The 24,841-nt window shown below is 32.4% G+C and overlaps 9 protein-coding genes across 14 annotated transcripts in view; 4 read left to right on the top strand and 5 right to left on the bottom strand.

The window, feature by feature from the left end:
• LOC108976563 (ATP-binding cassette sub-family A member 3) overlaps nucleotides 1-1,965 on the bottom strand; it is a 13,756-nt gene extending 11,791 nt beyond the window's left edge. Inside the window, exon 1 of the mRNA XM_018945763.1 lies at nucleotides 1,664-1,965. The gene's annotated coding sequence lies outside the window, so the exon portion shown is untranslated. The remainder of the gene's footprint in view (nucleotides 1-1,663) is intronic.
• LOC108976581 (heterogeneous nuclear ribonucleoprotein A/B) lies at nucleotides 332-863 on the top strand. The gene is made up of 2 exons (XM_018945793.1): nucleotides 332-515; nucleotides 574-863. Exons 1-2 carry the CDS (start codon nucleotides 450-452, stop codon nucleotides 769-771), a joined length of 264 nt encoding a protein of 87 aa, XP_018801338.1. The 5' UTR covers nucleotides 332-449; the 3' UTR covers nucleotides 772-863.
• Nucleotides 776-1,826, top strand: LOC108976573 (acyl-CoA-binding domain-containing protein 6). The gene has a single exon (XM_018945780.1). The coding sequence runs from the start codon at nucleotides 873-875 to the stop codon at nucleotides 1,620-1,622; it is 750 nt and encodes a 249-aa protein (XP_018801325.1). The 5' UTR covers nucleotides 776-872; the 3' UTR covers nucleotides 1,623-1,826.
• Nucleotides 1,966-1,994: 29 nt separating the features above from the next.
• LOC108976544 (26S protease regulatory subunit 8) lies at nucleotides 1,995-3,476 on the bottom strand. The gene is made up of 3 exons (XM_018945742.1): nucleotides 3,354-3,476; nucleotides 3,146-3,287; nucleotides 1,995-3,082 (listed from the first exon to the last, which is right to left on the bottom strand). The coding sequence occupies exons 1-3, from the start codon at nucleotides 3,369-3,371 to the stop codon at nucleotides 2,028-2,030; spliced, it is 1,215 nt and encodes a 404-aa protein (XP_018801287.1). The 5' UTR covers nucleotides 3,372-3,476; the 3' UTR covers nucleotides 1,995-2,027.
• A 321-nt stretch (nucleotides 3,477-3,797) lies between these two features.
• On the bottom strand, nucleotides 3,798-5,146 carry LOC108976554. The gene is made up of 5 exons (XM_018945752.1): nucleotides 4,942-5,146; nucleotides 4,708-4,884; nucleotides 4,445-4,633; nucleotides 4,098-4,385; nucleotides 3,798-4,045 (listed from the first exon to the last, which is right to left on the bottom strand). The coding sequence occupies exons 1-5, from the start codon at nucleotides 5,095-5,097 to the stop codon at nucleotides 3,965-3,967; spliced, it is 891 nt and encodes a 296-aa protein (XP_018801297.1). The 5' UTR covers nucleotides 5,098-5,146; the 3' UTR covers nucleotides 3,798-3,964.
• Nucleotides 5,147-5,594: 448 nt separating this feature from the next.
• On the top strand, nucleotides 5,595-9,697 carry LOC108976531 (serine hydroxymethyltransferase, cytosolic). 3 transcript variants are annotated; one of them, XM_018945713.1, is made up of 3 exons: nucleotides 5,595-5,881; nucleotides 8,106-8,967; nucleotides 9,092-9,697. In XM_018945713.1, the coding sequence occupies exons 1-3, from the start codon at nucleotides 5,672-5,674 to the stop codon at nucleotides 9,634-9,636; spliced, it is 1,617 nt and encodes a 538-aa protein (XP_018801258.1). In that variant the 5' UTR covers nucleotides 5,595-5,671; the 3' UTR covers nucleotides 9,637-9,697. The 3 variants fall into 3 exon arrangements, with proteins under 3 accessions (XP_018801258.1, XP_018801277.1, XP_018801267.1); XM_018945732.1 differs by lacking the exon at nucleotides 5,595-5,881 and adding an exon at nucleotides 7,356-7,439; XM_018945722.1 differs by lacking the exon at nucleotides 5,595-5,881 and adding an exon at nucleotides 7,832-7,940.
• Nucleotides 9,698-9,910: 213 nt separating this feature from the next.
• Nucleotides 9,911-14,975, bottom strand: LOC108976773 (broad-complex core protein isoforms 1/2/3/4/5). Of its 2 annotated transcripts, none has more exons than XM_018946071.1 (5): nucleotides 14,360-14,975; nucleotides 13,714-14,269; nucleotides 13,390-13,635; nucleotides 13,199-13,324; nucleotides 9,911-10,189 (listed from the first exon to the last, which is right to left on the bottom strand). In XM_018946071.1, the coding sequence occupies exons 1-5, from the start codon at nucleotides 14,627-14,629 to the stop codon at nucleotides 9,963-9,965; spliced, it is 1,425 nt and encodes a 474-aa protein (XP_018801616.1). In that variant the 5' UTR covers nucleotides 14,630-14,975; the 3' UTR covers nucleotides 9,911-9,962. The 2 variants fall into 2 exon arrangements, with proteins under 2 accessions (XP_018801616.1, XP_018801625.1); XM_018946080.1 differs by lacking the exon at nucleotides 9,911-10,189 and adding an exon at nucleotides 12,170-12,489.
• Nucleotides 14,976-15,511: 536 nt separating this feature from the next.
• On the top strand, nucleotides 15,512-19,068 carry LOC108976297 (putative fatty acyl-CoA reductase CG5065). The gene is made up of 11 exons (XM_018945300.1): nucleotides 15,512-15,661; nucleotides 16,460-16,521; nucleotides 16,582-16,867; nucleotides 17,296-17,446; nucleotides 17,501-17,586; nucleotides 17,655-17,764; nucleotides 17,847-18,042; nucleotides 18,112-18,289; nucleotides 18,410-18,480; nucleotides 18,555-18,680; nucleotides 18,769-19,068. The coding sequence occupies exons 2-11, from the start codon at nucleotides 16,467-16,469 to the stop codon at nucleotides 19,004-19,006; spliced, it is 1,497 nt and encodes a 498-aa protein (XP_018800845.1). The 5' UTR covers nucleotides 15,512-15,661; nucleotides 16,460-16,466; the 3' UTR covers nucleotides 19,007-19,068.
• A 123-nt stretch (nucleotides 19,069-19,191) lies between these two features.
• Nucleotides 19,192-24,366, bottom strand: LOC108976302 (actin, cytoplasmic A3a). 3 transcript variants are annotated; one of them, XM_018945328.1, is made up of 2 exons: nucleotides 24,240-24,366; nucleotides 19,192-21,287 (listed from the first exon to the last, which is right to left on the bottom strand). In XM_018945328.1, the coding sequence occupies exon 2, from the start codon at nucleotides 21,277-21,279 to the stop codon at nucleotides 20,149-20,151; it is 1,131 nt and encodes a 376-aa protein (XP_018800873.1). In that variant the 5' UTR covers nucleotides 21,280-21,287; nucleotides 24,240-24,366; the 3' UTR covers nucleotides 19,192-20,148. The 3 variants fall into 3 exon arrangements, with proteins under 3 accessions (XP_018800873.1, XP_018800860.1, XP_018800864.1); XM_018945315.1 differs by having other exon boundaries at nucleotides 24,244-24,366; XM_018945319.1 differs by lacking the exon at nucleotides 24,240-24,366 and adding an exon at nucleotides 21,944-22,121.
• Nucleotides 24,367-24,841: the final 475 nt, after the last annotated feature.

Genomic DNA, 24,841 nt, shown 5'->3' with positions numbered 1-24,841 from the left:
CTCTGCCTGGAAAATGCTCGGGAACTCCCCCATGGATACTGTTGGCTATATAACTAAAGCAGACACCGTGCCTGACCAGTGCTTTGGAGACTCCCGTGCCGCGATCTTGTGTGATTTGAAAGTCATGAGGTATTTTCACAGGAATTTCACGGTGCCTGGCCAGTGCTTAAGTAACTCTGCGCCGCAATGCTGTGTGATTTGAAAGTCACACGGTAAATTCGCAGGAAGCTAGCTGCTAGTTGGTTTTAATTCTGAATATTTTTCTGAACGAACATGCCTAATGTGAAAAATATGCAACCCTAAAACAGCTGTTTTGATTGACTTATGTTACACCTTTTATTTTTGGCAGCCTAGAAATGTCTATGCGGTAAATAATTGTGCACAAATTTACGCAACAAATATAAGTAGGAAAGCGGAGTTGAGTTTTTAATAAATATCATTTTAAGCAAATGGCCACAGCAGTAAAATTAGGCAAGGGCCTGCAAAGACTATTCGTGGGAAATCTACCTTGGACGGTAAATCAAAGAATATATATACTGGATGCTAGTTGAAACAATTTTCATCTGATTTTAGGTGGGTCATCAAGAACTGCGGTCATATTTCAAGGAATTCGGTCGTGTAATATCCGCAAACGTAATTTTCGATAAGAAAACAGGCTGTTCACGTGGATACGGTTTTGTGGTGTTCAATGATATCACGCCAATTGAGAAAATTGAAAGTGAACAAAAACACGTGCTTGAGGGCAATTATTTAAACATTCAGAAATCTTAAAATATAAATCTCTATATAAAGCATTATACTTAAGTCTTTATGTAGTATACGGATCCCGAAGTCTTAAAGAAACAAACACAATAAAAAACTAGTTTTCCACAATGTCAACATCCGATTTTTCTGACAGTGACATTGACACCGAACCTATCGATGAAATATTTTCGAAAGCAGCAGAACATTTACAAAAAATTCACAACTCACTCGAGTCCACAGACCTTTTAGAAATCTATGGTTTATACAAGCAAGCAACTTGTGGTCGGTGTAACACGTCAAAGCCGAGCTTATTTAATATGCAAAGTAGGAGCAAATGGTGCGCATGGAATGATTTGGGCGATATGTCTTGCACAGATGCGAAAAATTTATATATTGCAAAAGTTAAAGCGGTTGACAATAATTGGATACCAAATCACGAAAGCACCAGCAAATGCAAAACTCCATCTAGTTGGGTAGTACATTCCATTCCACAAAAACAAGAAGAAATCGAGCAAAAAGAGGAACACGAAAAAAATGCCTTTGACTACATCAAAGAAGGTAATTTCATTCAACTGCAAAAATCATTAACGGTAGAAATTATGGATAACCTCGACGAAAATGGTATGGGTCTTATACATTGGGCCACTGACCGTAATGCTGTCGAAATACTAAAATATCTAATAGATAATGGCGTCGATGTCAACCTACGCGATTCAGAGCAACAGACAGCGTTGCATTATGCCGCCAGTTGCGGTCATGTCGACTGTATCCGTTTACTACTTGATGCTAATGCGGATCCAGCTACTAAAGACGCAGATGGACAATCGAGTCTCGATGTGGCCGATAATAATGATATTTACGAATTACTCAAAACCTGATGTAGATCCATATAAATCACATATACAGATTATTTTCTTACCTGTATCTTTCGTTAATATCGTTTCAAACTATTTAAATTTAAATTATAATGACCTTCGGTATGATCTGTTTAAAAAATTTTCTCTATTTATCAATAAAAAAAAGATATTTCGATTTGAAATTGACTTAAAACTGAACGAAATAAAAGATATTTTTATATTATATATGACACGATGGTGTAATATAAATCTGGTGGTGTTATTTTATAAAACAAACGAATTTATAATTGGATACGAAAATTAACTTAAATTAAAACGTACTTTTGAACCCTTAATACAACAACAATGATTTGCAATTAATTTTTTTTTTTTATAAATTCTATATTTGAAATACAATTTTTTAATTTGTTTCTTGTTTTTTAAATTTTACTTCCACAACTTTTTAATCGACATATTTTTTTCCGAATCCTTTTGCATTACTTTCGCAACGGCCATTTCAAAGTCTTCTTGTGTGACATGTACACGCCGTTCACGTAAGGCATACATACCCGCTTCTGTACAGACACCTTTCACTTCAGCACCCGATGCTCCTGGCATTAATTCAGCTATTTTTCGTAAATTTATGCCTCTAGTTAAGTTCATTTTTCTGGAATGAATTTTCAAAATATCCAAACGAGCTTCCTCATTTGGTGGAGGGAATTCAATCTTACGATCAATACGGCCTGGTCTTAGAAGAGCTGGATCCAGAATATCAATACGATTCGTTGCCATGATAACTTTAATATTCTTTGTAGCTTCAAAACCGTCCAATTGATTAAGCAACTCCAACATCGTTCTTTGCACTTCGGAGTCACCGCCAGAACCTGATTCGATTCTTGAGGAACCAATTGAATCAATTTCATCCATAAAAATAATAGAAGGAGCGTGCTCTCGTGCCATTACGAACAGTTCACGAACCATACGTGAACCTTCGCCAATAAACTTTTGCACCAATTCCGACCCAGACACTCGGATAAATGTACATTCGGTATGATGAGCCACTGCACGGGCCAAAAGAGTTTTTCCAGTGCCAGGTGGCCCATAAAGTAGTACACCCTTTGGCTGAGCTATACCTAATGCGTCGAACAATTCTGGATGCTTCACCGGTAATTCAATAACTTCCTTGATTTCTTTAATTTGCTTGTCTAATCCACCAACCATTTCATAGGTAGAGTCAGGGACTTTTTCAACCATCATAAGGGAAACCAATGGGTCAACTTTATTTGGTAGAATTTTATGTAGAGTATAGCTTTCGTTTCTAAGAGCTACACGGCAGTTGGGAGTAACATCATTGATATCGATATTTTTATCTATATCAACTACAAATTTGCCCTCTGGATGCACTTTTACCAACACTTTCTTTTTATCCATTGGTTTCACGACTTCACCAACATAACTGCCTTGTTCCTGTAATAACTGAAGCTCCTCACGTAGCATACGTACTAAATGTGTGAAAAGAAAACAATTAAAACAAAGTATACATTTCAGCTTTATAGGACAATTACCTTTTGCATTGAGCTCATTGCGCTGAGCTTGCAAACGTCGTAAATTTTGACTCTTTTCAGCAACAATTAATTGCAATTCTTCTATCTTCTGAATATAGTAAGAACGGAATCCTTCTCCTTTGAGAGCGGCGTCGATTTCCATCTGTGATATTATTTAGTTATAGAATGTATATAGATAAATTTGTATTTAGTAAAGAAAATAACTTACCCGATTTGTGACGGTCATCGCGGAATATTTTATTTAATAACTTACTTTAATGAAACAATGCCTCGCAAATGTTTTTGATAGAAATGACTATGCAAAAGCTTCACTAGAGAAAATTGTCATTGTGTTTTCGAATGTCGAATTTCGAAGTACACAGAGTTGATACTAATGTCTAATTGCAACAGAAGTTTCTCAACTTACCGATTTAAGAAAAGCTAATAAATTGAAAGTGAACAACAACCTGAAATGCTAGATAAATAAAAAATTGTGTATACTGTATTAACATTCGGCGTAAATAATAATGGTAATTAGATTCATTTTGTAGGGTCCTGAAAGTCTTATCAGTTAGTGTATATCGATATTTTATTGGCTCAAAATCGACATGCGCTCGTCGCGATTTGCAGACAAATTTTTACTAATTTATTAGTGAAAAATATTAAAGCTTACAATTGTACAGACTCATATAATACGTTTATACAACGTTTTAAATGACAAAATTTTATTTCGTGTGCAATACATTAAATGTAGTTTATATACAAAAACATATAGTACTTAAAAAATTATACATATACATAATTAGCTGAATTATGTAAAACTTCTAACTTAAATTTATCCTAGGTATAATCCGGTGCACTCATCTGTTCTATTCTATCTTGAAGAACATTAATGATATTAAAGCTGATGTGCTCAGTAATCTGCAAAATAAAACATATAATTTGCGATTGTAATAAATTGCAATATACCTACCATCATACGGAGATCCCAATCAGTTTGAATTTGCTTTGGTTTTGGGCAGGAATCTATAGTCTTTTTAAAATTTTCGCACCAATTCAAAAGTTGCTTTAAAAATGAAGAAGTGTATTTAAAGTACATGCGGTAGCCGGCTTTAATAATATCCTCATTTTGAGCATCACAGAGAATGACATTTATAAGATAACTTAAAACTCGCACTAAAATATAAACAATTTTAGTATTTTCCTCCTCCTGCAGTGTCTCATTTTCTATATTATTCAGCATTTCGAGTAACTTCATGAACTATAAGCAAATTTTTACTTTTCCATAATATCAAACATATATATAATAAACTTTCTTACCTGCCTGAAGCAATACATTTCGCTAGGAGTTTCTGTTATTTCAGAGAGTATGGTCCACATAAGACAAATAGAAATAGCTCTAGCTGTTTCACTTATGATAACCATTTGATTACAAAGTTCAAGTATATTGAACACGTCCGTCTCCTTTTTTTTTAGACTTGTCCAAAGTCGTTTAGTCGCTAAATGAAGCTAAATATAGAGAAAAATATGTAAAGGATTCGTTGCAAATTCAAATTTTTTTAACCGCATAGCGCATCCCTTACGTGCATTGGGCTTAATGTGTCTGTGTAGTTAAATGTTTTTTGCAAAAGTTGTGTACGCCATTCCATGTTTAGAGGTGTAGCTTCAATAAAGTAAAGAGTGCCAACAATAACGAAAAGGCTGGTTATTTCATCTAAGTTCAATTCGGAGTTTAACAAATCCAGTATTTTTCTGTACACCTACAATAACATACATATTTGTAAAATATATACAAGTAAACTATTAGTATGACATACTTCATCTGTTTTGTGATCTCCGTCTAAAATGATATGAAACTTTTTTTTTAAACAAGAATTCATTACGTTCTCACGCATTTCATTCCATGTATATCCAGGTTCTATTATCAGACCTATACCGTCGTTTTCTTGTGGATTTAATATATCCATATTCATATACGGCGCGTAATTTTCGAAATCAATGAAAAACCAATTATATTTTATGCTAGAGATGAGATAATAAATGATAATTGTATAAAAAACAAAAAAACATTTAGTAATTCCCGCAATTTACAGTTATCGATAAATTATTATTCAAAGCATATCGAAACGCATTTATATACTCGTTGCCTATCATTTTTCATCTACGAAAGTTTACATTTTTTATACTTTTCTTAAAAAAATTATATATTTAAATTTTTAAAGAAAAGTAATATGATTAACGTATAAAATGTTTTTGTTTTGTACATTTCATACAAATGTTATTATTACTTAATAATTTATACGCTAATTTAAAGAAATAGCAAAGAATATTTATCACATTCTCCAAGACTTTCCAAGTCTTTAGTCTTTATCAGTTTTAGCAAAAAAGCTGTTATTTTTTTATGTCAAAGGTTATCAATGATCCCCTGTCATTTACTATCAATGGATCTTTTGAAATTTTATTTTTTCAGTATTTGGAAATCGACGATCGGCTAAAGACATACATCTTTGAATGTGTGGTAAATTTGAGGTCAAGTTTTAGGCGAAAATGCAAATACAGAATATTACACCTCGTGCCATCTACACGCTGAGCAAGCGAACTCAATTATCTAACGCCGGCAGTAAAACGATTTATCAGCGTTTTATTCCTCAAGCTTCAATTGCTAATACTGCTCCAAAAAAATCACATTTTTCGTATAATAAACAATTGGAAAAGGAAAGGTCAAGATTTGGCGTTTTAGCGGCAAATTATTCTACTGTAAGTATTAATTATTAACTAAATTTCCAAAGACCTTATAGTAAATACATCAAAAGTATACTAAATAGTTTGATACACCGGCACCTTTTCAATTCGACAACGCATGCGGTGAGCTACGCACACCTATAAACTGTAAATTTTTTTATAAAAGATTTAGAAAAAATAAGTAAAATAAACTAATGCATATTTTCAATTATATGGATACATCTTATGTGCATACATACATAGATCCTAGCATTGATTCTATGTACTCTTAATAAAATTGAGTGCTTCCGCAGACAAAAAACCCTTATACGTATTAAAGTGTCTACTTTACACTGTAAAGTTTACAGTAGATAGTATATGTGTATGTATGTAACAGGAATACGTCGGTCACATTGGGTATAAATTATGATCATGAGATGTATTAGCTTAACGAGCTTCGCTCAATGATTTAATGATTGGTAATATAAACTTGTTCCAGTCTCTACATCTTGGGTTTCTGATCTATATTAGTTAATAAAATCTGCAATTTTCGAACATTACCCTCATATCACATTTTGAACTTGCCTGAAAGTTGCAATGTGTTTAATATACATACATATGTATGTATAAATATTTCAAGTTATAAAATATTATACATATATACATATATATTTGTAATGCATGCAGCTAAGGCATTCGTCTGTATTTGTCAATGCTAATAATTTAAATTTCTATATGTACATACATAACATAAAAAACACGCATACTCTTATAAAGCAAAGGTAGTAGGCTGACAACAGCAATAGTCGCAATAGTTTGGCAGTTTCATATTATATTATTTATTATGAAAGTGCTTTTTATACTCCAAGCGGAACATATTACATTAAGTTTGCCATGAAGTTTGTAACACCCAGAACGTATCGCCGAATGCCTACAAAATAGGCTTAAACTTTTGAGATATCGATCTGAAATTTTGCATGCGTCTTTTTCTCCACAAGAAGCTGCTTATTTGTCAGCATATGAGCGATCAAAATTAAGTTCATGTTTATTTGTCGATATATCTTTACGAAATTCGACGGAGCTTATTATCCAAGGCATCGCTACAATCGCCGATGACCAATAGCCAAAATCAAATTCTTGTAAGAAAACTTAAACCTGTGAAGGGTATTATAACTTCGGTGCAACCGAAGTTAACGTTTCTTCTATTTTTTTTAAACAAAATTGTAATGCCTAGATATCTGAAAGTATATACTCAGAATTTATTTACTAAGTAACTTAAGAATATCCCTACCAGTACTCCAAAAATAATTAAAGTGCATCTACTTTAATAACAATACCTTTATCTTTATTAGAATTAGATTTGTTAAGTTTTAAATAAACGAAGATTTAAAGATTGAGTGTACTTAGTAAACACTTACTCTTTTACACTTGATATTAGTACTATTTGAATGTATTAAATACTATATGCATTTACTCATTTATATACGTGATATACAAATTATTAAGCAACGATTCAACTTGTACCGTAAACTAAATTTTTATGTCAGAAATATTCAATATTCGAAGCTGTTGACAAGCTGCTTATTTTTTGCGAGTAAGTCCTGTTTTGTACAATTTATTTTTATATTGAATGATACTTGCATTATCAGTGATCTATAACATAATTTGTAATTATGTGATTTGCCTTATGTATAAAAGTAGTATATATATGTATGTACGTATGTACATAAGTATTGAACCATTTAGAAACAAAAACATGTTTATGGAGAGGCTTGTTATTACTACGCGACCATATTTTAAAAGTATCATTTTCATTTGAACCCAGATACAAGCAGATGTATAATACATATCAGCACAATCGTTACTTTATCATTATATGAACATATGTACGTCAGAAATCTATAACCTGTGACCCGAAAACATATTACTTTGTTATTTTTCCTACGAGTGTATTATCAGCTTAAAAGAAGAAATAACTAATGCGATTACAGTTCATAGACTCTGCTAATTACTAAGTGTTCGATAGCCGACAACAAGCGACATATTTTGAGTCTTAGCTCGGGATCATTACAAAATTTATTTTTATTTTTTAAAGGTATAAAAGTATATAAAAAAGCAATTATTTAGTTTTTTTTTTTTAAATACTCTAAAAATGTTTTAATTTTTCTTTATTTTTATGTATACTTATATGTACATACATACTTAAAAAGTACATACTAAATGCATTTGATTTCTACATTAATAATATTTATTTTCTTAGAACATGTCTGGAAATTTGAAGTTGTTGAATGAAGGCGTGGGCGAGAGTGACCCTGAACTTTACGCCATTATAAAGGCAGAAAAGAAACGCCAAACAGTTGGCTTAGAAATGATTGCCAGTGAAAATTTTACATCCGTATCTGTTTTGGAATGCTTAAGTTCTTGCCTGCACAATAAGTACTCCGAAGGCATGCCTGGAAAACGGTACTATGGTGGAAATGAATTTATCGATGAAATAGAACGACTTGCACAAAAACGTGCACTCGAAGCATTTCGTCTCAATCCAGAGGAATGGGGTGTAAACGTACAGCCTTATTCGGGCTCGCCAGCTAACTTTGCCGTGTACACTGCGCTTTGTCAACCCCATGATCGTATAATGGGTCTTGATTTGCCAGATGGCGGTCATTTAACACACGGTTTCATGACTGCTAATAAAAGGATTTCAGCAACATCGATATATTTTGAGAGTATGCCATATAAGGTGGACGCAAGTACAGGTCTTATCGACTACGATAAGTTGGAAGCGAATGCTAAACTTTTCAGACCTCGCGTAATTATAGCCGGCGTTTCTTGTTACTCACGTTGCCTTGACTATGCCCGCTTCCGTAAAATCTGTGACCAAAACGATTCATATCTTTTTGCCGATATGGCACATATCGCCGGTTTAGTGGCAGCGGGTTTAATACCCTCACCATTTGAGTATGCCGATGTGGTGAGCACTACAACACACAAAACATTGCGGGGACCACGTGCTGGTGTCATTTTCTATCGCAAGGGTGTACGCAAGGTTCTGCCCAATGGCGATAAAGTAATATACGATTTAGAGGATCGCATCAATGGAGCAGTGTTCCCAGGTCTACAAGGTAGGTAGCTTGATTATTTCCGGTAGATATGCACTATATGTGAAGTACGTAAGCATTATTATACATTTTAAAATATATTAATATACTTATTAAATAATCATTCAAAACTAATTTACATATATAGGTGGACCACACAATAACACCATTGCTGGAATTGCCACCGCTTTTAAACAGGCGCAGACTAAAGAGTTTGCTGACTACCAGCGACAAGTGATTACCAATGCTCGTCGTCTTTGTGATGGTTTGATAAAGCGAGGCTATAATGTTGCTACAGGTGGCACTGATGTTCATTTAGTACTTCTCGACTTGCGTAATGTTGGTTTGACCGGAGCCAAAGCGGAACATATTTTGGAAGAAGTGAATATTGCATGTAACAAAAACACTGTACCCGGCGATAAATCTGCACTGAATCCATCTGGCATACGTCTTGGCACACCAGCTCTAACTACACGTGGCTTGGTGGAGACTGATATTGATGTCGTTGTGGATTACATAGATCGCGCTTTAAAATTGTGTGTTGAAACAACTAAACTTTCTGGCCCTAAATTGGTGGATTTCAAGCAGACCTTGAAATCAAATAAAGAGATTGCAGAAAAACTGAGTAAACTGCGTAGCGGTGTTGAAGAGTTCAGTGCGAAATTTCCACTGCCAGGTCTTACAGCTTATTAAATAATATTTCATGTATAATTAGATTTGGAAATAAAAATTTTATTTTTTTTTTTTTTACTTATTTCTTTATTTTTCTATTTTCGATTTACATACATACATCCTTTTTAAAAAGTCAAGTATTATTTATTTCGAAAAAGCAATATATGTATATGTTATAAAGTTAATGTAATAACATATGTATATCATAATGAATTTAATTTACATATATGTATGTATGTATGCATGTATGTGTTTTATGGCTAGAATTAAAATTAAAGGATTTACAACAATAAAACCTGCTGTTGGAATTCATTACGGTTGCATCAGCTGTTGTGCTGTTATGTGCCTTAAGTGAATTCCATTTTAATGCATTCTTTTGTTACACGCATATCTCTGTGAAAGCGTGAATTGTGCGTTGATAGTGACCATTTCGTCTTGAAACTCTTGCTACAGATGGTACACTCGTGTTCTTTTCCAGAAATTTCCGAGTGTCGTGAAGTTATATGTCGTCGTAATGCATTCATCGATTGTAATTTTCGTTTACAAAATTTACATGTTAAGTTTTGCTCTTCCACTGAAATGTGAAAATATAAAAAGGTCATTAATTTTTAACTATTTAGAAAGAACTTGTTAACTTGTGCATTTAAATATCTAGTGTCTATTATTAGTCGATGATCGTAGAGAACTATATAAATATAGAAAAATTGTAATGCAAACCAGGTGAGAGCCTTTTACATACTTAACTCTCCCATAAATTTCTATATGTACATAACATGCAATACAATGACATATATATTTATGATGTAATAAAGTCTTCACATTATTTTATTAGCACCAACCAAGCTATAATAAAATATGTTGAGTACTGTCAACGACACGCGAGGTGAACAAAAGGAACAGTTTCAAATCAGGTATAAATATTTGATTCAATCAAAATAGTGAATAGCTCTGATCTGATTGAGCTGATCGTTGCACCTTCAGTCCCACATATAATATAAAAGATAAGCATAAATATTTTTTCGACATTCATTTATATTTTTGAAAATTATAATAAAAGTCTATCCTGCTTATAAATATTACATACATATAATATATTCAGTATATAGTATATTACAATTACTTTTATTTATATATGTATGTGTTTTTTAAGTGTTTCATGTTTTAATTATTTTTGTAAATTTTATAGGTTTTAATAATTTCCTCATGATATAAATGTGACTTAATAATCGAGATGTGTTATAAAAATATTCACAAGAAAAATTCCTTGATAATATCAGAAATTGCAACTATTTTTTTAAAGAAAATTATGTGTTTGATAGAATAATGGTGGGCTTTCAAGCAAAATATGAAACATTTAAATGTGAATTTTGATTCATGTTATTTTATACAAAATACTTATTTTTTTGTCCGCAAATTGTACTATTATGGTAAGTGTTACTTATCGTCTCGAGATATGGAAATTTTCTAATATCTTACTTTTTTATAACTAAATTTTCCGGTAGTCAAAACTGTATTTAAATATTCTACTCTATTTTTAATTTTCACATTTCGTAATTTCTCCAAATTTTAATACAGGTATTTTTTTGTACAGTTTTTAAATTTAAATTTTGGAATTTATTCTATATATTACCCTAATAAATATAGTTTATCGGCAAAAAATATTAATTTTTGCAAATATTTCAAATTAATTAATTCCTCTCGTTATGCACACACTTTTAATTTATAAGTAAATCTACATCTACATTATATAATTATGTATGTATAGCAATCTGATTTAGTTTTAATTTACGCTAAATACCCTACAAAATTGTAATACATGTCCTTTATACATACATCTGTATTCAATTATTGAAACATGATAAATATTTATGAAATTTATACATCGATATACACATCTACCTCACTTCAATTTTTTTTCTTTATTGTTATCAGTTTAAGCCGAACACGTATTTGCTAGGATTGAATAAATTAGAAAATAAGCAAATATTATGAATAAAGAGATTTGTGCCTGACAGTAGACAATAACCGAGCTCTAACATTTAATGTGAACCATTATTACCTTCTCTGAGTTTTCATGATGAATAAGTGTGCCTTTAGATATTTCAAATTATAATATATTAGTATTTGTTTCAAAGAGTTCTTTGTGTAAAATGAAACAGAAGAGGAAGCGATTGTAAACATATTTTCTTATATCTAATTAAAAAAAAATGTATAATTGTTTGTGTTTAATAATAATTATGGTTAGCGCAGCGCACCATTCGTTAATGTATTATATTAAAAAAAATAAGAAAATCATTAACAAAATCAATCGACCATTGTTTTTTAAATTAAACGCGATTTCAACTCATAATTGGATAATGGAATACACTGGCTTAATTAAAATAAATCTACTTTGCACTTTTTAGGTTAAATCTCTAGCATTTTTCATTTAAATTTCATTTTGGTAGTTCCATTATTTTATTCATATTTTTGGACGTATTTATGTGCTTTGCTCACTGGTATTAAATTAACATCGTCGTTTATAGTTGCCTTTCTTGATTGCAGTTAAAAACGATTTTCATAACGAGCTTGGAATTTGCTGCTGAGCTCTACTTTTATTTACGTTATTTTCTAAGTTACTCATTTATTAAATAAATATTTAACGACGCAAATGAAATATTGTCAATCAATTTTCTGACTTCACTGTGATTTTTTGTTCGTGCGAAATTCGTATGTGCTCGCGTAGACTGTATTTGTTTTTGAAATTTTTGTTGCATAGCTCGCATTTACGGGGCGGTTGAGGCGTATGTTGCGTACGAATATGTCTCCAAAGATTAACCGTGGTTATGACCATTTTGCAAAATTGACATTCTGTCCACTTATTATTTGGCAAATCTAAAAATACACAAAAATAGCACAAAAATTATGTTGACAGTAACTAAACTTGTTTTTTTTTACATACGTCTTATAATTTAGAATAATTTTAAGCTAGTGATCTAGCATTGTAAATCGCCAATAGTTTATATAATTGCGATGAAGTATAAATATTTTGTCAGAAAAAAACGAATGAAAAGAAAATGGTAACATTTGGAGACATATTCATCGTAGTAGACACAAATTTAGATCACAAATTTACTGCAAAAATATTATGTATGTAGTTTTTATAACTATTAATCTGAGCTTAGCTTTTTAAGTTTATAATTAAAAAATAAATAATTCTAAATATATCTAAAAAAAAATAGCTAAGAGGCGCTATATCAACTTAATATAAATAAACATCCATTACAAAAACATAATGTTACATAATGAAGGGTATGGGATTGGAAAATGCTGCTATAGCGTCTTTTGGATATACATATATAATTTTGTAAATGGTTTTGTAAATCGACAGTGTTAGTAAATATACATTTTGGTTTTTTCTATTTAAAATTACCACAATAACACAATTATCTATCTATAAATGCAGCTTTAGCGGTTCCTAAGCAGAATGAGTTTCAAATATATAGGGACATAACTACTTTTTAAATTCAAGACTCAATAAACAAGGATATAACATAGTTAAGTAAAAAATGAACTTTTAGTATCAAATTACTTTCTAACATACCTGCCGATGCGCCACCTTTATTATCAATTTTTACTACAGCATTAGTGACACTGCCACCTGATTCATCTAACGTTGTATGAGGTGTTGTTGTTGATGGTGTACTCGTTGTTGGATTTAAAAGACGTCCTATATAAAGATTAAAACCGATTTAAAAAATGATTTATTTATATGAATATTTTAGCTTTAAATACCCATTTCGATTGTTATTTCTGCGTTTTCTGCATCAGCTTGATGAAATTTTTCCTCAATTTCTGATTCTGTCAGAATTTCATATTCAGATGTGTACTGTGTGACATTTTGGGTGCCCGTCGTGCCACCGTCTTGTGATGTATGCTGCGCACTTCCGTCAGTCAACTGTTCACTGTCATCAACTTCGCCAACTATGTATTCGGGTATATCCATTTTTACAGTACCTCGTAGGAATGTCATTTCCGCAGCTTAAAATTCATTTGTTAATAAATATATGCATTTATATATTTAGATGTTTAATACATAATTAAATTTTTTCTTTTTACTTTTGACTATCGAAGAATCATCCTTGACACCGTAATCAACGCCTTCTGTGGTGTATATGTTATCATCATCATCTGAGAAAGTCATTTTACGTTTCTTTATCGTATTCGTTGAAGGCAGCGCACCTAAATGAGTTTGTTGCAATTGTTGCTGCTGATGATGTTGCAGCTGATGTGTTGTTGTTTGCTGTTGCTGCACCTGAGTTTGCACGGTTTGCACGTGGGGTTGCGGTGGATGTTGCACTTGAATATGCTGGATTTGTGTTTGTACATGATGATGCTGTGTGGCGGTATGTTGCTGTTGCTGTGGCTGCGTTTGCTGCAAAATAGTTGCCGTTGGTATTTCGATTGTCTGCGGTGTAGTCTGTGTTGCAGTCGTTACGTCATTCACGGCTCTAATAGTACTGGGGATAGTTTTAATAAGTTTTTGTTCATCAATAATCGGTGTCGGAGGCAATTTTGGTTTCTCCTTCTCCTCTGCGGTAAGACCTTGCACAGCAAGTAATTCGGCGGTTTGAAGAAATGATTGCAATGCTTCCTGCTGTACATTCACTTCCCCCTAATAAAATCCAAAAATGTTTTATTACAAATTTACGTTATCCGAACTCGCACATTTTATTAATTCAAATTATGTTAATGTTGAGCATACCTGATACATAAACTCAATTATTGACGTGAGATCTTCGAATTTAATAAATTTAAAAATTATTACTGGGTGCGGATGCGGGTTGTCCCTGAATATTTCTTTGAAATAAGAGCTGCAGGAGGATAGCACTACTTTATGTGCTTTGATTTTACGTCCATCACAGCATAAACTCACGTCAACAAAATCATCGTTGTTGCGGTGATTGTCCAAAGCATATGTCAAATGTCGAAAATAATTGTTCCAACGTAGTGAGTACTGCTGTGTAGTAGCCATTCTTCATTTAATTGCCGATTTTATAACAAAACAAAAATATTGTTATTTTCTACTGAATATTTTTTAGTATTATATTGAATGCGGTTTTAGCGCTGGCGCTTTTGCACCCTTCTCTCCTGACGCTAGTACAAAACCATAAATATATAGTCGGCAGATTAATTTTGCATATGTATATGTGGTTCACTTTTATATCATATACTGCGAACTTTCTGTCTAATAAACTTTTAATAATAGAGTGTAACTTAATAATTTATTTTCTTTAAAATTGATGCCAAAAATTGTAATTTTTCTTACTTTGCTGGTTTGACAGTCGACCAACTATTAGGAAAATTTTTTTTGTCTACGCTTGTTTGACATTAGTGTTGTTCGAAATGAAATGTACCGGGTTGTTTACGAATTGGTTCTTATGATTTAATTCTTGGATGAATAAGAACAAAATTTTGTATTCAACAGTAATTGAATAAGTTGTTTTCATTTAAATATTAAATATATATAATAATTAATAACCATACAAAATATTGTAAAACTATAAATAACTTGAATTAGTTATTAACGAAATAAGTTGTGTATCGATTAATTGTGTAAAAAAAATATCGATTTAATTTCCTTGCCTGTGATTTTAAATACTCTATTTCTGTATTATAATTTTGCTTATATACATTAAAAAGTAATTATTTTCAAAATATTAAATCGAAATTAATTTGCACATTCGCACTATTGCATTTTATGTACAAATGTACTTAAAACCAAATATTCAAACATGTAAGTTCGAATGTAATTTGCATTCATTGCTTGGCAGCAAAATCCAATTTAAACTTATTCATGAACTAGTAAAAATGGAATTAAATGAAATTGATTTAAAAAATAAAGTCACTATGGCTAGAATTATAATCAGTTTGTGTTGAACGATTCTGAAGTACACAGCTGACAAAGTGTGAAGCTATTTTCGCTTAATTTTACTGAACAGGGATACAACTGCAACAGGATACAGTACTACAACTACATACAGGATACAAAAGGACATTGTTAACAGTATGTATTAATAATTTGAAGTGTGGTTTTTTAACTCAAAATAAACAATTGTAAAATATTTTATATATCATATTATGCCCTTTTACACAAAATGTGCATAAAATGTGAATATAATGTTATGATTTCAATACGTATAAAATGCTGAGTACAGTTCTTTCAAAAATAAAATGTGTTGCGATAAAAGTGATAGTTATTAGTTAGAGCTTTTGTAATTATTAAACAAAATGTTCCAAAACTTCTCAACTGTTTTTAACTCTTATCGGACAATGAATTAAAAATTATGCGTACGAAAAATTGTAGTTGTTAAAAATTTAAAAAGCCCGGTAAAATTATTTCTTAGCTTAAATATATAGGAAATGGATATTTTTTTTACATAAATTTAATTTTAATTATTTAAATATGCATTTTTGACAAAAATTTACATATTAAGCGTGATGTATGCGCATGTGCTTACTATTCATATCTGAAGAAGTTTAGGTTAATGCACCGTTAATTCCAAATTTGCATTTATAATAAGTTTTTGATGACAAAAATATGTTAATTGAAATTAGATTGTTGCGTCAACGGCTCTTATCAAACACCCAAGTACAATGTCAACGTTTTCGTATTGAAAATGTTAATATGCATATAATTTTAAATACGAATCGTAACATAGAGTTCAATTAAAATGAACCCTGCTTACAAAAGCTTTTTTCATAGACAGCTCGCTGTGCTTAAAATTATATGTATTATTCTATATATAGTAAACTTTCAACAATTTTTATGTACTAATTCAACTGTAATTTTTAATGCTTTCAGGTATAAAATGCTTATATCACAATTTTTTGAAAACCAGGAGATTTTTATTACCGGGGGGTCAGGTAAGTTTGAAAATCATATATAATCCACATAATGTTCTGACGTTTTAAAAACAATTTCAGGTTTTATAGGAAAGGGTCTCATTGAAAAAATTTTGCGCTCTTGCGCAAATGTAGGTGCCGTCTACGTTCTGCTACGACCGAAAAAAGGAAAAACTATTGAGGAGCGTTTAAATAATATATTAGATTCTCAACTATTTGCCCGTCTTAGACGAGAACAACCTCAAAACTTAAAGAAAGTACATGCTATTGCAGGTGATTGCAGTGAACTAGGTTTGGGCATTTGTGCATCTGATTTGAGACGATTAGAAAATGTGAACATTATTTACCATTCAGCTGCTAGTGTAAGGTAATGCCAACACATAAATTCATATGCATATGTACATAATATTTTGTTTATTTCATAATTTATCTTTTAATTGAATTCAACCTATATTTTAATTATTTCATATAAAGTTGCTTCTATTTAAATAGTCATATTGCTAGCAACAGTTTTTTCCCTTATTTACCATACATAAATATAATTTTGAAACATTTTGTACATTTGTGGCGTTATTTCTTCTTTTCCGCCAGTAAGGGAAACTCGATTTACTTATTTATACTTCACATATACAAATCAAAAAATTATTTATAATACACATTTTTGTTGTAATGTGGTAAATATGGAGTAAACTCTTTCCAACTTTGTGTCTTGAAATAATACATTTACATTTTTCAAAATATATTTATATAAAATAATACTTAACAAATGGTAATTACGTTTGAATACATTTTCAGATTCGATGATCCATTGCGCGATGCTATTCTTATGAATACACGCGGTACTTATGAGCTGATCAAAATCGCAGAAATTCTTAAGCATCTGAAGGTCTTTATGCACGTTTCCACCACTTACTGTTATCCAAATCGGCGAGTTATTGAAGAACAGGTATAGTTTGTCTATTAATAATGGGAAAATAAAAAAAGTCCAATGTGTTTCTAGTTTTACCCACCTTATGCAGATTGGCGCACAACTATTAAACTGGCCGAAACTTATGATACTGAATTGTTGAACGTTTTCAATCTAAAGTAAGTGATTCTAAGCTGTTTTAATATTCGAATAATGAATAGTTCTGTTGTTTTCGCGCAATATCCAGATACGGCGACTTTCAGCCAAACACGTACACATTTACGAAAAGTTTAGCCGAACAAATTATCAAGGAGTATAAAGACAAACTGCCTTTACTGATATTTCGACCTTCAATAGGTATATATACATATGCACACTTACATATATATAATATTTATAACATTGATTACATATTGGCTACATCTTAAATTTTTCGCAGTTATTTCATCGATTGAAGAACCTGTTCCAGGGTGGGTGGATAACTTTAACGGTCCCATTGGAATGCTAGTTGCTTGTGGCATTGGTATATTTCGTACAAGCTATGGGGAACCAAACATTATTTCTGACTTTGTACCAGTTGATATAGTTGTGCGTGCCATGCTAATTGCTACGTATCGTAAGGGTCTTGAGAATAGGTTAGTCAAGTGTAATATTGTATTTCAGGATATAATAAGGTATTCTTTACTTGTATTCGATAATATTAGAGATAATGATGAACCGAAATTGGAAGTAGTTAATGGCGCTGCTTCAAAAATTCGTCCCATAACCACTGGCGAAGTCATCGAAATCGGCAAAAAAGTTATAAAAGAAACTCCTTTTGAAAAGACATTGTGGGTACCAGATGGAAGCATCACGCGGTGCCCGGTGTGGAATATGATACGGGTATGTAGTAAAAATATTTAATATATATAAACGCATTGTTGTTTATAGAAAGGATAATTATGTCTTATAATTTTTTATTGAAAAATAAGAAGAAAAATGATGTTTTTAAATTGATTTCAGTTCTTTACTCTACACATTTTGGTGGCAATATTTGCAGACTTTGCCTTGCGGTTTACTAATACAAAACCATTGTAAGTTTTAAAGTCAGTGGTAATGTTAAAATATTTATAAAAAAAATATATAACGTACCTATTCCATTTTACAGCCTTTTAAAATTGCAAAGACGTATTTATGCTGCCACATTAGCCTTGCATTTTTTCGTAACCACTCAGTGGGACTTCAAGAACGACAATTTCTATGAATTGAATTCTTTTATACCAGAATCCGAAGTGTAAGTATTTGTGGTTTATATAACTTTCTGTGACTACTACTTTCTTACTAATAACTACAAAATGTTTCAAATCTTTCTAATACTGAAGCGACAAATTTGGGTTCTTACAATACAAAGATCTGGATTACGAACAATTTTTCCGTGCGGGTATACGTGGCGCAAGAGTATTTCTGTTGAATGAACCGGCAACATGTTCTCAAGAGGCATTAACACGCATGAAAATCTATAAAGTATTGCACTTTTTCATCAAGTTAATCGGAAGTGTGCTGATTTTGCGCTTTGTAACCTACTTTATTTATGATAAATTGTATGCTACATTCATATAATTCAAATATCTTACACTATCGTCTATATAATTCTTTTGGAATAACACATTAACACATCATATCATGTATTTAATGCACCATCGTCTATCAAAAAAATATATCTATCATTTTTTGAATTAGTCCAAATGGATTGTTTAGCGACTTCCTATAAAAGTTCTATCTTACAGTAATAAAAAGATACATACTTTATTTTTATGTCTTGGTTTATTTTTGTTGACAAATTTATTACAATTATTTTCTTGTTATTTGTTGTCCTATACTTGTAGTCTCAATTTAATGCGTTTTATCCATCCTTCGCAAACTAATCTCCTTTACATCAAATCTCAACCATATAGGTCGGAAAAATATACACATATGCATAGTTGTGGAGACAAAAATGAAAATCCTTCTTAATTTCCACGAGATGGTACATGGTTACAATTTATGCATATGGTACATGTTTCTCAGACGGCACCTTACCATCTTAATAATGAAAAATTGGGCCAGATGGCAAAGTCTTTCTTGTTTAAGAAAATATTTCTTTTTTATTAATATTTTTGTTGTTCAAGTCTTTAGTAATTTTTTGTTTAATTAACATTTTAGCGTAAGAAAATCAATACGCATGTAATTAAAATCAAAATGAAATTAAAAATATTCATTACATTGTTTGCAAGTATAAAAATGGAAAGTTGCGTCATTTTGAAGCTACGAATTTATACGTATGCATGCGTAAGCTTCTATTTGAGCACTAACTTGGTGTTTATGAAGTAGAACACAAAACGTCTTTTTATGTTTATGGTGCACATGAATACATATGTAAATGTAATGAAAACATTTTGTGAAATGTGTGTTTATGCATTAATGAAGATGTATTTAACTTCATATGGAACTCATTAATTTGTGTACGCTTGAATTTAGAAAACTTCCAAATAAAGAAAAAAAAATCGACATTTTAGATTTTTGGTTATAATGTCCCCCTCAAGTCCCACTCGTACGTAGACGAATGAATGACAAGAAGAGTTTGCCAATCTTATTCTTTCCTCTCAAGTTTTTGTAACATTTTAAATAATTAGAAAATAATACATTTGAATGAAAACTTAAAAAAATGCTTTAAAATTCTAGAATTTTGTTTGGTTATGTTATGTAAAATACCATTAACCAGTTTAGAAGCATTTCCTGTGCACAATTGATGGGCCGGATTCATCGTATTCTTGTTTCGAAATCCACATCTGTTGGAAGGTAGACAAAGAAGCAAGGATAGAACCACCGATCCATACGGAGTATTTGCGTTCTGGTGGTGCAATGATCTTGATCTTCATTGTTGATGGAGCCAAAGCGGTGATTTCCTTTTGCATACGGTCAGCAATACCTGGGTACATGGTGGTACCACCAGAAAGCACAGTGTTGGCATACAGATCCTTACGGATGTCAACATCACACTTCATGATGGAGTTGTATGTGGTTTCGTGGATACCGGAGGCTTCCATACCCAAGAATGATGGTTGGAAGAGAGCTTCTGGGCAGCGGAAACGTTCATTGCCAATGGTGATCACTTGACCATCGGGCAATTCATATGATTTCTCCAATGACGAGCTGGATGCAGCGGTGGCCATCTCTTGTTCGAAGTCGAGTGCGACATAGCACAATTTTTCCTTAATATCACGAACAATTTCGCGTTCGGCAGTGGTTGTGAATGAGTAACCACGTTCAGTCAAGATCTTCATTAGGTAGTCGGTTAAATCGCGACCAGCCAAATCCAAACGAAGGATAGCATGTGGCAGGGCATAACCTTCATAGATGGGAACAGTGTGTGAGACACCATCACCAGAATCCAGCACAATACCAGTGGTACGACCAGAAGCATACAGGGAAAGTACGGCCTGGATGGCCACATACATGGCGGGTGTGTTGAAGGTTTCGAACATGATCTGTGTCATCTTCTCACGGTTAGCCTTTGGATTCAATGGGGCTTCAGTCAACAGGACTGGGTGTTCCTCGGGAGCGACACGCAGTTCATTGTAAAAGGTGTGATGCCAGATTTTTTCCATATCATCCCAGTTGGTTACAATACCGTGTTCAATGGGGTATTTCAGGGTTAAGATACCACGTTTGCTCTGTGCTTCATCACCGACATATGAGTCCTTCTGTCCCATACCAACCATCACACCTTGATGACGTGGGCGACCCACAATTGAAGGGAAGACAGCGCGGGGTGCATCGTCACCAGCGAAACCGGCCTTGCACATACCAGAACCATTGTCAACAACCAAGGCAGCAACTTCTTCGTCACACATTTTGTTTTCTGAAAACAAAAAAAAAATTTATTAGTTCTGAAATACACGCATTTGTTACGAAATCCAATTTGCTATGTATTTATTGACTTTTTAATTTAAAGTGCCGCTTCTTAGACTCCTTTCCCTTATAAAAGTCACAACGAAGTTTAGACTTTTTATTGCCAATTTTAACGAAAAGTCTTTTTGGTACAATATATAATTTGGAAAAAGCGAAATTATTTACAAAACGATATTCAAGCAACCGCGCGAATATAGAGGAAAACATGAAATTTCAACAAAACTCACTACAATTTCAGTATAAATGTGACAACCTTTGAAATATAAATCGAAGCAATCTAGTAATTTTAAAAATTAATAAAATAAAAAAATCGCTTTGGATAAAACAAATACAATTGTTCATTATTATAATTTAAAATCTGCGCAATTGTGCGATTGTTTAAAACTTCCATTCAAAAATGGTAAAATCAATGCAAGCATTTTCAAAGGGCAACGCCCGACTTAAAAGATGTATAAAAAAAATAATCAGCAAAAAAAACGGATAACTACCACAATCATTTCCGAATGCCGGCCGGATCAATATGTATATAGTACATAAGGTACGTACATAAGTGAAAAAAAACCTATTATATAACCGGTATGAATATATTCGCACAATATATCTCACCTTTTATAAGTTTAGTTTAAAACAAAATCTAAATTCATAAATTGACACACTAGAAGCGTTGTTAAAATTCCACGGTTGTTTTAAGAATTCTGACTTGGCAAACTAGAAAATCTCAGCTTGAAAATTAATTGGAGAAGTTCAACTAAACACTTTGACAGTCCAACAACGAATGGGACGCCGTTAAGTAGAAAATGTCAGTTAAAATTTCTAGATATCAACGAGTGAACAAAACGAGTAGCGAGTGCACCTCTCCGCTTTTTCGAAAATAAACGAGCAAAGTGGCAGCGAAACAGAAATCTACACGACTCTTTCTTTCCGGCTAAACACTGGTTTCCTGTACAATAGAGTGACTGAGAGCGCAATAACTTCCAAACAAACTACCTCGCTGAATCGTGTTTTCGATTAACCCTCACTTGTCGCTCTCTAATCTCACTAGCAGTTCGGAGCTCTAGTATAAGCGATACCATTTTCGTGACCATATATGGTCATGTTTGCTGTACAGCAGTGAAAAATCGTAACGCGATTTCTCGAATTGCCCCTACTGGCAAAAAAGAAGTAACTTCATTTTTCTATTTATCATGTTTGTAGCGCGTGAACAACACATTGGTGTGAGTGAGTTAGACTACTATAGGAGAACAAGTAGTGGAAAAAAGATAAAGTGGAGGGGACAGATGTTCCCAGCCGATACCATAAAAGAGCTTCTTCGCCAAAACCGGCATTTTGCTACAATTCTTCATGCGTGCATGTATATAAGTGTGCATCTATATAAAGGCAACTAACTGAAACGAATTAACGGTTACAAACTTGGATTTCTTGAATTAAAGAGTGCGAAAAGGACAAGGGCGGAAGAGCATAAAATGAGTCAAGTTCAAATGTAGGCAGCGTTGTCCACTCTATACATATGCATAGACGTAAGTATGTATGCATGTTAAAATATGTATGTATAGATATATAATATTGCATATGATAATGTGTATATACATAGTACATGTATGTATGTATGTATTATGACTATCATTTAGGGTGCGGCAAATATAACCATGTTTAGAAAATAAGCCAGTTCCCCACCTACACAACCAATAGCTTTTTAATATTTAGCCATTGAGGTATTTACTTTAAATTTTTATAGTTTATGAATCCAAGTATCTAGTTATTTGGTGTATGTTCGAAAATCCAAGCGCTTAGTTAATTTTCGATTCTACATTTGCGCAAATGCACTCATATGGCTGCGTTTGTGTGTTTCTGCATGCCGGAAATATTAATGTCGAAGCCGGCTCACACCATTACGTGTTTCTCTCGTTCATAAAGAGACAGCTGTGTAATACAAAATAAAACTACTAAAACTGTAAATTGTGATGGCCGCCGACAGTCAACTTTCTTTTCTAATTGAATCTGCAAAAAGTGTGTGATTTTGCATTGTTATAAATAACTTTCAGTGAAAAGTTATATTAAAATAAAAGTGAAATCGTTTTTAATTCAAAAACTACACTGCATACAAAAGAGTTTTCGTTCGAGTGAAACATGTTCAGGCGTGCTAACAATGAATAGTTAACGTGGGAGTTACTGGGAATGTAAAGACGACAAGGGCGTTGGCGAGGTCACTGTCTACTATCTTTACGGTGTCTCCAGCTTGACTCATGCTACTACATACAAAATGTATCTATTTATTTATATGTATGTGCACACATTCGTACCAAGGTATGCACATACATATATAATACATCGGAACTGGCGCCCAATTGGATACTAAAATATACTCCGTTTCCGAACGTGCAGGTAATGTGCCACACCCGTTGAATATAATTTTTGCCATGTGATCCAATCTGATAGTAGATGTAGGTTTTTAAGTACCAATAGGCATTCTAACATAATCAAATGTGCTCATACAGCTGTGTAAACTGCAAATGTGATAAGGTGAAGCACTATCTTATCAAGTTCTCACTTATTACGCTCAAGGTCCAGAATTTAATTGCATAACTTAATTTATGAATATAACACATGACATTTAGCAAGTCTTAATGATCACAGTTCTTTAATAATTTCACTTTATATAATAATTTTTTTTTAATCTCATTGTATTCACTTTCTTGAAATTCATACATATATAATTTGTCTTAAATTTCTTTTAATCCAAACGTTTTCGTAAACCTCAGTTTAAAATTATTAACGAATTTGACCGGTTATTTCAGATATACATTTGTATATTTTAAATCATTCCCACTTTTTGATTGGCACTTTTAATTAAGCCTAAGAACTTTTCCACAAATTTATGTTTCGTTTCGATTTTTTAACATACTTACTTTTTTAAGCTTTAAGTTTACTAAAATTAATTAATATTATTTGAAGTCTTTTGGACTTTGTGTTGAGTTGCTGCTGTGCCTTTCTGTATCGCACACACTACAAGAATGCAAACTGTAATGATAGCAAAACACGTTAACACGCTCTTATAAAGGCTCCAACTACGCCAGTGGCTCCTTATCAGTAGAGACTTAAACTTTTACCATATATGGATGTGGAATCGCCGGTCGTAGATATTAGAGAATTTCTCGCTTACCGTTTTACTCGGCTTAAAAGCGTGTAAGTGTGAACAGTATGACGATAGCATATAAAGAGAAATTCACTGCATGGTTTGTCGAATTGTTGCTCGCACTCAAACTCTCTCTTTGCTCGAAAAATACGAATAATCAGTGTTGTTTCTGTAAGCTATATACTCTCAATAATCAAATAGTATGCGACTATCAACGCCTATGGGCAAATTGTATGTAGTTTTTATTCATATCTTAAATATAATATGTTTTGTTTTCTTATTTATTGCTTTTTATCAAATTTTCGTGTTATCAACACAAAGTGATTTCTTCCTGAAGTAATAGGAAATTTGGCTTATCATAACAATAGAAT

The sequence above is a fragment of the Bactrocera latifrons genome, unplaced genomic scaffold (genome assembly GCF_001853355.1).
Source record: "Bactrocera latifrons isolate USDA-ARS-PBARC rearing strain unplaced genomic scaffold, ASM185335v1 scaffold_115, whole genome shotgun sequence".
NCBI classification, from domain to species: domain Eukaryota; kingdom Metazoa; phylum Arthropoda; class Insecta; order Diptera; family Tephritidae; genus Bactrocera; species Bactrocera latifrons.
Note: the sequence above shows the minus strand (reverse complement) of the source record. Positions and strands in the feature narration are given on the sequence as shown.